The 13,300-nt window shown below is 41.6% G+C and overlaps 1 protein-coding gene across 1 annotated transcript; it reads left to right on the forward strand.

Annotated features, from left to right (window-relative positions):
• The first annotated feature begins 2,842 nt into the window (after positions 1-2,842).
• On the forward strand, positions 2,843-3,739 carry LOC136844810 (uncharacterized). Its single transcript, XM_067114049.1, has one exon. The coding sequence runs from the start codon at positions 2,843-2,845 to the stop codon at positions 3,737-3,739; it is 897 nt and encodes a 298-aa protein (XP_066970150.1).
• The last annotated feature ends 9,561 nt before the right edge of the window (positions 3,740-13,300 follow it).

Consider the following 13,300-nt stretch of genomic DNA (forward strand, 5'->3'; position numbering starts at 1 on the left):
CACATACACATATATATATATATATATATATATATATATATATATATATATATATATATATATATATATATATATATAGAGAGAGAGAGAGAGAGAGAGAGAGAGAGCTGAAAATAATAAAAAAAAAGTTGTTTAAAATCCACCGTGGTATCATTTCTCCGTGCCAATTGTAGCTGAGAAAAAAAGTCTGCTTCGAAAGCCCATCTACACATTAATAATGACATTGCAGAATATTTTGTTATGGGAAAATCTGCAGTTCTCATTTGATCAGTTTCATAAAAACTAAACCCCTACCAGTTCTACCTAACAGTATCCAGTATATTTAGCGTATAATTTTAAATTTTTCTACATTATTTAGTTTTATAAATGCACAGATAATGTTTTGAAGAAATGTTGTAGTAAAAAAGGTAACTGAAATAATTCGAACAAGAATGATTGAAAACTAATACTGATGAAAATAAGAATTGGGTTAAAAAGTTGTTTTAGGCCTACAGCCTAAGACTTTTTTGTACCTTGTTCAAAACATGTATTCATACATGCTTCATACTTATATCCCCTTTTGTTAGTATCGTCAGTTTGTTTCAATCGAGTGATATATTTTTCATAATCATTAACCCTTTGTTCTTATTTTTATATGATTTTTTTTCTTTTTAGACTCGTATTGTAAGTAGAGGCCATCTGAGCAGTTCAGAAAGCCTTTGCTTTGTGTGAAGCAAATTAACTCCCTGGTTTACGAAACAATTTGATAAAATATGTCATGACTGCATGCACGCACGATTTAGGCTGAATAATAGTTATTAAATTTGGCACCATATATTTTCTGTAGTTTCCACGCAATTACGGACTGGATTACACATTCTAGACCTCAATTATTTCCTCAATAAGTTACTATAGGTTAAGAATCCGAAGGGAAGAAATTTTTTGCAGACACAACAATATTTGATATTGAAATCCCATAAATGTTACAAATGTTGCTAATGGAGAAGACAGTCAGCAATGATTCGATTAAATGTAAAAGATTTTGAATGTTTTGGCTGGGAATGTAAGATCTTCTCATAGTGGAAGGCCCATAGGGTTGATATTTTGTTACTCATTTGAAATGAAAGGCTGTTCTTAGACATAGCAATATAGTTGGACACTCACCATTTTCTAATATTTTCAGGTCATTCATTACAGAGCAAAATACTGCATCAGTGGGGTGATTTTAGTTTTCTGTAAAAGGAAACTATTGTGACGGTTTTGTCCGTCCGCACTTTTTCTGTCCGCCCTCAGATCTTAAAAACTACGGAGGATAGAGGGCTGCTAATTGGTATGTTGATCATCCACCCTCCAATCTTCAAACATACCAAATTGCAGTCCTCTAGCCTCAGTAGTTTTGATTTTATTTAAGGTTAACCTTAACCTTAGGGTTAAGGTTAGCCATGTTTCGTGAGTATGGAAGCGTGGGATGTACCCTTGTAAGGGTGTTAAACCGCCTCTCCGTTCCTTGTGTTTCGCTTTACATTTGTACATTAATCATGTCATATTTGTCACTTGTTATTGTTTCAGATTCTTTATGTATCTCATTATATGTATCATTCCACAGCCTATTTGCCGATATATATATCTGCCTTGTACATGTTCTGTAATGCTCTGTATATGTCATTTTGTGTCTTTCAACAAACACAATTCTGTATGGATGCAGCGGCGGGGGGGGGGGGGCGCAGGTCGCCCGCTACCTTTCCGTCTGCTTTCAGCATTATGAGTACCTGTCGTGAACAATAAAGAATCAATCTCACATCTGACCTTTCTTGAACCTCACACTGGTGACCCTGGAGTGACAGGTAGCGCAGTTTTGGCCCAGCCATTAACGGACTAATTACGGCTGCAGCCTACCATCAGAGAGCCTTTAATGGACTCAACACGGTGCATTTTCCCGCGTTTTGGTGCATGAGCAATAAAGATGGCAGAAGATGAAATTCAGTGTGAATGCGCTAGCATCGTCTGTATGCTTCTCTCGCCGACAAAAGCAGACGTGGTCAAACTCCTTCAGTTTTCGTGCAAGAACATGGCATCATGGTTCCTGCGAGCAGGAGTACACTTCCACATGGCGCGCATAACAGACGATGCAGGGAAATCTGACACCACCATGGCAGCGCTCCCGGTAGAGGTGTTCAACAGGATCTCCCCCTGGCTCAACGCACGTGCGGGCAAAGTCACGTACACAGCATTAAAAGATAAACTAATCAAGACCTACTCAATGCACGTGATGGACAGAGCACAGCACGCACTTGACTTGACATCCCAGCCCCTCGGAGAAGCATCACCCAGAGAGGCTTGGGACGAACTGCAGGGGCTCATAACATTACCAGGCTGAGATGAGAATGGGAGGATAAGGAAATTCGACTTGGCAAGGGCGATCTTCCTTTGATGCCTCCCGCAGGAAGTAAGGAGTCAGATAAGGGACGCCGACGCCCTTGACACCGGGACATTAATAGACGTCGCCCAGAAGGTACATACATGAGACCACCTAGGCCTTGGAACACGCCGCCACCCTTGCAGCAGCCGCTCTGGAAGCCTGCAGCCTGACGGAGAGCAACAACAACGACGATGGAGAGATCAACGTCGTCTTCAAAAAGAAACTGAAAGAGAACAGAGGGAAATCATTTGCGACGTGGTGCTTCTACCACAAGAAATTCGGTGCCAAAGCACAGTACTGCAAACACCCCTGTTCCTTTCCAAAAAACGATGTCAGTGGCCACAAGTAACAGCAGTGGCTGCGAAACCTATTTCCCCCGACCAGCAGGGTTTTTCATCAAAGATGAAATCTAAAAGCACCGCCTGCTGGTAGACACGGGGAACAATGCAATCTGTCTTCCCACCGATGAAGGAAGATCTTAAGAAGAAACCTGACTCAACAAACATCCTCATCAACGCAAATGGGACACCCATCCGCATATACGGCACAACGACATGGATCATCTCCATCCTGGGCAGCAGATACCACTGGCCCTTCCTCGTCGCAAATGTTAAGTTCCCACTGCTGGACGCAGATTTCCTAGGACACCACGGACTTCTTGTCGACGTCGGAAGGGAACGACTACTGGACACAGGAACCTGCCTCTCCCGCCAGCTCGCCAAAGGACCGGGGATGCCCGCCATCTGCTCCACAGCCTCCAGCAGCTACAAGTCCCTCCTACAGGAGTTTCTGGACGTGTTTAAACCAGAGCTAAGACAGTTACTGGGGCTTCAGCAAAGCACGGCATATTCCATCACATTCCAACTCACAGTTCGGTGCCTGTCACTGCAAACAAATGGGCCTTCACAGAGATGGAACGGATGGGCGTTTGCAAAAGCATCAAGCCTGTGGGCATCACCCCTCCACGTGGTAAAGAAGGCGGATGGCTTGTGGAGGCTGTGCGGAGATTACTGCCGCCTAAACGTAGTGACAACACCAGACCACTACCCCCTCCCAAACATGCAGGACCTGACGAGCGCACTCCACGGGGCAAAGATCTTTTCCAAAATGGACCTGCTCAAATCATATTTCCAAGTCCCTGTACACCCCGACGATGTCCCAAAGACCACCATAATAATGCCCTTTGGGGTGTGTACATTCTTCTATTCAACCTTCGGTCTCAGAAACGCAGATGCCACATTCCAGCGACTAATGGACACCATTTTGGAGGACCTGCCCTTCTGCGTCTGCCACGTTGATGACATCCTGATCTTCTCCAGGTTGCCCAAGGAACATCTTTAACACGTCTGGGCAGTCGTAAAACGTCTACAGGAGAGTGGCCTAGTGGTGAGGTTCGACAAATGCATCTTCAGGAAGGAAAAAATAGGTTTCCTCGGGCATGAGATCTCACCTGCAGGAGTACGTCCAACGGCATCTAAGGTGAGGGCCATAGAGAAGTTCCCAGAATCCCAAAACATCAAGGCCCTATAGGAGTTTCTGGGGATGATAAATTAATACAGACGGTTCATCCCCAGTGTCGCTCGGAAGGCAGCCCTCGCCAGTGCCATGACTTTGACACACTACAACCCTGCAGCCACCCTCAGGATAACAATGGACGCCAGCAACATCGCCTGCGGTGCAGTACTGGAGCAGGTGGTGAATGGCACCCCTCAGCCCTTGGCCCTCTTCAGCTGCAAGTTCTCACCAGCCGAAGCCCGCTACAGTGCCTTCAACAGGGAACTGCTGGCTATCTACCAGGCCGTAAGGCACTTTAAGTACCTGCTGGAGGGCACCGAATTCACCATCCTGATGGACCACAAACCCCTGGTACACACCTTCGCAAAGCAGGGAGACGCATGGTCAGCAAGACAGCAGCGGCACCTAACTGCCCTCTCAGAATTCGACAGTACCATCAAATACGTCCCTGGGAGAAAAACCCAGCCGAGCCTGTCAAAAGTAGAAATAAGGTCCCTCCAGCTCAGCATCGACTACGAAAACCTGGCAAAGGAGCAAGCAGTGGACCCTGAGATGGCAGCCTACAGAACGTCACTGGCGGCACTGAAGTGGGAAGATGTGCCCTTAGGAAACTCCAGAACAATGCTCCTCTGCGACACCAGCACAAGCCGCCCTCACCTCCTTGTGCCAGCTTCGAGGAGAAAGCAGGCATTCGACTTGATACACGGTCTCTCCCATCCTTCAGGGTGCACAACAGTGTGCCTTATGACCAACAAGTTCGTCTGGCACAGTATCAGCAAGGACGTATGTTGTTGGGTGAGGAACTGCATAGCGTGCCAGATGAGCAAAATATCTTGCCACACGGAATCAGGGATCGGCGAATTTCCCCATCCACATCGGCACTTAGGCCATATCCACGTCGACGTCGTCGGCCCCCTTCCGCAGTCCGGAGGAGCAAGATACCTCCTGACAATTATAGACCACTCCTCCTGTTGGCCTGAAGCAACCCCCATGAAGGAGGCATCCACAACGTTGTGTGCAGAGGCCCTTCTCTTCCAACTGGACCAGCCTCTTCGGAGTGCCTGATAGCATCATCACGGACAGGGGCCCTGCCTTCCTCTCAGAACTCTGGGTCTCCCTGGCACGACTGATGGGCACGAAGCTGCACAGCACAATGGTGTACAATCCCGCAGCGAACAGCATGATCGAGAGAGCCCACCGCTCTCTTAAGGCAGCTCTCATGGCACGCTGCACCAATGAGAACTGGAATGCACAGCTCCCCTGGGTCCTCTTGGGTCTTTGCACTGCACCTAAACTAGATGGCGATGCCTCCCCAGCTGAAAAAGTCTACAGGAAAACATTGGTCGTGCCCGGAGAATTCTTCCCACCATTCAGCTGGGGGCACAGATACGCCCCTCCCTAGGTTGAGGGAACTCTCACGGAAGTTCGCCCCTGCCATAAGACCTTCACCGATAGGACCATCAGATACAACCCACCCACCTTAGACTCCTGCGCCTACGTATTCGTCAGGGTGGATGCTCGTTGGCTGCCCTTAACGAGGGCCTGCAGGGGGCTCCACAGAGTCATCAGGTGGGCGCCTGAAGCATTTCTGCTGGACATCCATGGGCGTGAGGACTGGGTAACGATTGACAGCGTTCCTGTTGGACAATGAAGTCAATGAGGAGACAGGCAGGCGACCCAGAGTTCCCCCTCAGCAACACTCCACAGGAACAGCCGCCCCCATGCTGAAAAGAGGTCCAGAACCAGAGGTCGTGCCCACACCCTGCCCGCAGTTCTTGAGAAGTAGAGGCCCACTCCAGTTGCCGCAGCGCCTCCGCGATTGATGTGTCATCCAATAATTTCTCGCATAATTATTGTCTTAGGTGGGGAATATTGTAAGGGTGTCAAGCCGCCTCTCCGTTCCTTGTGTTTCACTCTACATTTGTACATTAATCATGTCGTATTTGTCACTTGTTATTGTTTCAGATTTTTTATGTATCTCATTATATGTATCATTCTACGGCCTATTTGCATATATACATGTCTGCCTTGTACATGTTCTGTAATGCTCTGTATATGTCATTTTATGTCTTTCAACAAACACAATTCTGTATGGACGCAGCGGAGGGCCGCAGGTCGCCCGCTACCTTTCCGTCTGCTTTCCACATTATAAGTACCTGTCGTGAACAATAAAAAATCAGGCTCACATCTGACCTTTCTTGAACCTCACACCCTCACTTAACCGCATCTGGGGAGTAACTGAGCGTTGCGAGGTCGTAGCTGATAGTTTTATACAGCATTATACGCTATACAGAAAACTCGATTGCGCCGAAGAAACTTCAGAGCATTTTATACTTATTTTAAAAGCTAGATAATTTTCTATTAAAATATTGGACCTTTCTAGAAATTCAAATGGCTTCCTGGTGCAAAATGATTTTAGGAATTTTCGATAGAAATGGCAGGCTTAACACAATGATTTCAAGAATGTTTACCTTCTTCAATCCTTGTAAGTTGGTTTTACATATCATTTTCTCTCTGTTTGGGAAGTGATGATGTTTCAGTCTCTTACTGATTCGTCTGTGACACAACAGGACTTCGAGAAAAAATGCAGTTGTTTTGACGTCTGCCGTTGGAAAATAGAATGAAGAAATGATGGGTTAACATCACTTTGTTTACGTTTTCTTTATTCTTTATACAAAAGCTTGCTTTACCATTCAATTGCGTTCATCATACCAAATCCTTCTGAAACTTCACTTAGTTTTCTGTTTTAGTTTCACCTAGTCGAGAGCTAATGTATGATTTTTAAAAACTTATTCTATAAATAAATGTTCAAATTTACTTGCAGGTTCTTCTTTCTCTCTTTCTGGGACAATAATTTTTCTTTCTATTTCTACCAAAACATTTAGAAAAAACTGATACAGTTTTGTCATGTGTGTTCATACATCTAAGTATTTTAGTATTGCAATTACACATTAATGTATTTCCCTTGTCATGAAGCGAGTTCTCTTTAATTGCAACTTCCTTCACAATGCTCCACCATCTTTGTTTACATTTTGAGCTAAAATCTTCAACATAAGATTAAAAAAAAACATTTTATTCATTCAAACATATTATCTTCGTTCTTTTTGAATTACTGAGGAAACCACTCATACACTCCTGTATGAATTCATTGGGATCAAAGTCTCTTTTGTATCGAAAGAGGATTATTTTAAATGTGAGATTTTACCTTTTTTTCATATTAGTGGTGAAAGTGTTCGATAGTCATAATATCAGAGGTCAAATACACCATGCATTTCTAGATTCCATGACTGGCACTTTGACGAAGTCCAACATATGACCAGAACTTGGAGCTGGTTTGTTTACGTGGGGTTTCAGACTATGATTATTTAAGCTTACGAAGGTTCTTCTAGTCGTCAGTCCACGATTAAGAGCTTCATTTTTTCTTCTTTTATTATCAGATATACTTAGTCTTCGATTTCATTATTTGTTTGTTTTTTTTTGTAAGAAGTCTCTGTGGTTCGTGTTTACATTTTCTAATTGCTGTGGGAGAATAGTTCTTAGATTGAGTCATTATTCCCTGCCCATAGTTTTTGATAAAATTTTCGCTCATTTTGATATAATTTTATTATACCAAACACCGGGGCATTTTCTGCCCTTCAGCTTTTAAGACAGCGAAAAGAGGGAGTTGGAGTGGTTGGACAGCAAGAGAAAGAAACCAGAAACTAAAGGAGTTGAAGTAGAAGGATCTAAAGATGGAAATGAAGAAAGCCCAACAATTGCTCTAAGAAGTACTGGTTAAAGAGGCTGAACAGAAAACAAAATTGAAGAAAGGAAGCGGGAATGGAGGTAAAATAAAAGGCTAAAAAGTGGGTGCAGCTGAGGGCTGAGGGAACGCTGCAAAGAACCTTTAGTAATGCCTACAGTGCACCGCATGAGGTGCAATGACGGCACTACTACACTAGTGGGTCATTAAAATATTACTGTACTGCAGTGGATTACTCCGCTAGGGGTTTGCCAGTTCCATCTTGAGTGGGATAAAGTGTAGACATATTTCTTTCTTTTTCTAGAGATTTAATATCCACAGGCTTGCAATACATAGCTGGATTCACTGTCAGTAACTCAATCACGCCATTTACTTCTGAAGACTTATAGAGAATAGAATAGAACAGAGTATAGAAGTTAGGCCAAAGGCCAAGCGCTGGGGCCTGTGATGAGGTCATTCAGTGCTGAAACTGAAATTGACAGGAGAGAGGTCCTGAAGGTGTATTAGGGGGAAAACCTTTTGCAGTTGTGCTATGTAAACAATTGATGGGAGAGGGTCGAGGAAAGTAAGACAGAAGAAAGAGAATATGAACGGAAGTACGGCAAAAGGAATGAAAGGGGTTGCAGCTAGTGGGCCGAAGGGACACTGCAAGGAACCTTCTCAAGCAATGCCTACAGTCTCATATCCTTGGCATGTTCTGTAGCACTCGCTGTGGGACACAGATCTAAATTTATGCGATCTGCTTTCTAAGATGCTGACGCAGCAAGGAATCTGAAATGGCGTGTCCTGTTTTCTCCAGCGACTTAAAAAAAAAACTCGTTTGATTAGACTGGAGCAGAGTTCGCCCTGAAAATCATCCAGTTTAAACATATTTAACAGTTTCTCCCGAACAATTGACGCAAGGAAACCTTTGCAAACTTTTGCTGTCGAGTGAGTAAAAAAAAAAAAAAAGAGTGAATGAGCAATATTATGCGTCTGTCTAGTTTCTAGTTTCTCTTTTCCTTCAGTTCGTTATCAAGTTTATTGTTGTGCTTTTTTATAAGATGTTAAAGACGGCTAGAGATTTAGGAAGACTGTCAAAGACTATTGTATGAATACCATTCAGGAGATGAGTTAGAACTACGTTTTAAATATAACATATATATATATATATATATATATATATATATATATATATATATATATATATATATATATATATATATATATATATATATATATATATATATATATATATATATACATATACATATATATATGTATATATATATATATATACATAAAACTGGATGCATGTATGTATGTATGTTTGTGTGTGTGTGTGTATGTTCCAGCATAACTCTGAAATGCATTGAGCAATTTCAACCAAACTTGTTATACATATGACTTACTATCTTGAAAAGAATACTGTCGGGGTAAGATATCACTAGCACCAAAGGGCACCAAAGGGTTGGGGGGGGGAAGGGCAGGTTCTGCCCCTGAAACGGGACTGGTTATGCCCGTAAACTTAGTAACTTCAGTTATTTATCTTATCTAATATCGGTATACGTATGACTTACTATTAGGACAAGAATACTATGGGTTGTAAGACATCAATGGCACTAAAGGGGTTGGGGGTTGGGAGGAGGTGACAGAGAGAGAGTGAGAGGAAGAGGAAGTGAGAGAGAGAGAGTAGAGGGGGTGTTAGGGAGAAGAAAGAGGGGAAGAGAGAGAGAGAGAGAGAGAGTGAGAGAAAGAAAGAGTGAGAGAGGAGAGGAGAGAGAGAGAGAGAGAGAGAGAGAGAGAGAGAGAGAGAGAGAGGGAGAAGAAGTGAGAGAGAGAGTAGAGGGGGTGTTTGGGAGAAGAAAGAGGGAAAGAGACAGGGAGGCTTGGAGAGAGAAAGAGACAGAGAGAAAGAGGGAGAGGAAGTGAGAGGGAGAGGAAATGAGAGAGACAGAGGAAGAGTGAGAGGGAGAGGAAATGAGAGAGACAGAGGAAGAGTGAGAGGGAGAGGAAGTGAGACAGAGAGTAGAGGGGGTGTTAGGGAGAAGAAAGAGGGAAAGAGACAGGGAGGGTTGGAGAGAGAGAGGGAGAGAGTGAGGGAGTGAGAGAGAGAGAGTGAGAGGGAGAGGAAGTGAGAGAGAGAGAGTAGAGGAGGGTGCTAGGGAGGAGGAGGAAAAAGAAGGAAAAAAGTGAGAGAGAGAGAGAGAGAGAGAGAGAGAGAGAGTTTGTTGGTTGTCATTCAGAGTTATCCCGGGCAGCTTAGGGTTGGGCAGCTAGTATATATATAAATATGTATATACATATTATATAAATATATTATATATATATATATATATATATATATATATATATATATATATATATATATATATATATATATATATATATATATATATATATATATATATATATATATATATATATATATATATATATATATATATATATATATATATATATATATATATAAAATTTTTATCACACCGTGATTTATATACAATCATGAAGCTACAAATGTCTCTTAATATCAAATTCATGCTACCTCGGGAATATCCCCGATGGGGAATTATCACCGAAGAGGAATTTATAAGTGATAAATGGATTGGTACTGCCGGGTCGCGATCCCTTGTCACAGATAGTTATCCAGCAACTCCAGTCGACATTCTACCACTGAGCTGCGTGTTCCAAACGTACCAGTGACCTATCATGGTGGAGGTGGGTTAATGCCTAGGATAAGTACAATTTCCCCACTCATGACAGGTAAACAAGTACAACAGGCTCGGCATTGACTTATACCTCTCTTGATAGCTCAGTGGTAGAACGTCGACTGGAGTTGCTGGATAAGTATCTGTGACGAGGGATCGCGACCTGGCAGTACCAATCCATTTATCACTTATAAATTCCCCTTCGGTGATAATTGCCCATCGGGGATATTCCCGAGGTAGCGTGAATTTGATATTAAGCAACATTTGTAGCTTCATGATTATATATATATATATATATATATATATATATATATATATATATATATATATATATATATATATATATATATATATATAAATTCCTTGATTTTTAAAATCTATAATCATCATTCCTGTATTCTTACCTTTAAAGCTGAGGGTAATATAAGAGAGAATCGTGACGGTAGAGACTATTGTATGAAGAAGCCTTAGAAGATAAAAACAGAGCTTCTTTTTGAATATACAGTTTCTTGGTTATTTTAATTAATTTTATAATTATCATTACTGAACCCTTACACATCAAATTTAAGGATGATATAAGAGAGAGTCGAGACGGCAAGTCCCAATCCTCAGTACGTTAAGTAGCGTCCCAGTAATGGGGCTGGACGAAAACAATATTAAACGTGGAGTTTATTACCATATGGTTGGTGTATACAAGAATATGTCTTTATCTTTGGATTTTATTATGTACTGATTTAAAAGTTTTTTTTTTTATTTTCAGGATTTTTTGTGGGTGAAGCTGCGGGGACGTCCCTCCTGACCCCCTGTAGAAACAGCAGGACACCTTCTCAATATCCCCCTCCCCCAATGAAAAAAACTCACTGCTTCTAAAAGATTTTACGACAGACAAACAGAAATGATAATTTTCATTCCACAATTTTGACCTTAAATGATTTATCGTTCTACTTTCGATCGTCGTCGTCTTCTTCTTCTTCTTCTTCTTCTTCTTCTTCTTCTTCTTCTTCTTCTTCTTCTTCTTCTTCTTCTTCTTCTCGTTTATCTAATCTTTTATTCTAATTTTCCCAATCATTCATTATTTCGCGCAATTTCGCATCGCTTCCCTTTTTTGACAAGATGGCCTTGTTGAAGCCTTCCACTTTCACCCACTTCCTCTTATTTTCTTTTATTATTTTTCTTTCGGTCGTTTCTTTCGCAGGCAGGGGAGCGAGTTTTTGCCCAGATTTTTTTTTTTGGAGGGGGGGAGTTCACTGGGTAAGATAATTGAAGGCTCGAAGGGCTTCAGATATAAAGTGCCCCTGGCAAGAACAACAGTCTTCGAAGAAGTGTTGTAACAGAGTATCTCCCTCTCTCTCTCTCTGTCTGTCTGTCTGTCTGTCTGTCTGTCTGTCTGTCTGTCTGTCTGTCTGTCTGTCTCTCTCTCGAGTTATGACAATGCAGATGACTTGCAAAAATTATTCCGGGCGACCCCGCAGCTGATGCTGCTGCTGTAGTTCGTCAGGTAGATACCCAGATACCCAGGGGCCCCACTGAGGCAGCTCGTATGGTAGATAACAAGGGCGGCCCCCACAGAGGCAGCTCGTAAGGTATAGCCAGCTACCTACCTACCTACACTCCAACCTAGCAGTCCAGGTCCCCCACTAACGCAGCTCGAAAGCTACATACCCAGCTACCCAGTTCCCCTACCGAGGCAGTTCGTTGGTAGCTACATACCCAGCTACCCAGTGCCCCTACTCTAATACTGCTACTCGCCGTGGGCCTGTGTCATGCCACGCAGGGGCGTGTGTGACCCCTGAGGAAAATCTCGAAATATCTGGCTGGTTGGCATACTCGCTGGAAGAGGTCCAGAATGCATGTGGTTGGTTTAGGTTTAGGTTGGGGCAGCCTTATGCCAACACTGGCTCGTGCCCGAGGGGTAGACCGTGTGTTGATAAGATGGTGAGTGGTATGAAGAGTACAAGAGACCTGGTGAGAACGTATGGACTCGGCCAACCAGCCGAGATCCTTGCTGCACTAATAGATGCAGTTCTGTCTGGAATTCAGGAAAATGTCAGAGGAAGAGGGTACATATAAAAATACCAACTTTTTTATATATAAAATTTCAAACAAACAGAATTAAAATACCTGGGAAATAAGCTAGGAAAAGAAAGCATTTTTTGAGATAAAAAAAAAGAATTACAGTAATGTCTATTATGTGATAACTGCAACGGCAGTTCGTTAAGAATGGTAACTGGATTTCCATCAATTTAGGTTCATCGGTAAGACCAACTTCTCTGACATTTAGTTAATGGAATGATTCTAGTGCAAATAAAAAAAAAAACAACAAGCATAAAGGAATTCTCGTTCAAAGGTCAATTGATAAGGAAATTTAAGTACTTTGATTTAAAGCTTTTAGGTTAAATTCTGTAGATTATGGAGAAATTACTAGACGCGTGATCACATACAATATCAACTGTTGGCTGATTTCTCAAGAATTAAGGTTTCTGTTGTAAACAAATTTCAGATGTCAGTAAAAACATATAGGAACACTCACACAATTAGCTAAAAGGCCAGCCACGTTTGCTAGATCCGTGGATGGCTCGTGGTCTACTGTCCATCAGTAAAAGGGTGTGAGGCTAGCAACCTAATTCTTGAGAATTTGCTGAGATGGCTGTTTGCATTTTATGGATAAATACATAAAGAAATAAAGAGTAAATAGATAAATAAATAATTAGATGAACAGATAGATAGATAGATAGATAGATAGATTTATAGATAAATAAATAAACAAAAAACAAATGTTGTATATATACACAATATATATATATATATATATATATATATATATATATATATATATATATATATATATATATATATATATATATATATATTATATATATATCTATAATGTATAAATGTATATATATATATATATATATATATATATATATATATATATATATATATATATATATATAT

This window comes from Macrobrachium rosenbergii, chromosome 13 (genome assembly GCF_040412425.1).
Source record: "Macrobrachium rosenbergii isolate ZJJX-2024 chromosome 13, ASM4041242v1, whole genome shotgun sequence".
NCBI lineage: Eukaryota > Metazoa > Arthropoda > Malacostraca > Decapoda > Palaemonidae > Macrobrachium > Macrobrachium rosenbergii.

Coding starts and splice junctions, on each gene's coding strand:
- LOC136844810 (XM_067114049.1), top strand. CDS start 2,843: ATGCAATCTGTCTTCCCACCGATGAAGGAAGATCTTAAGAAGAAACCT.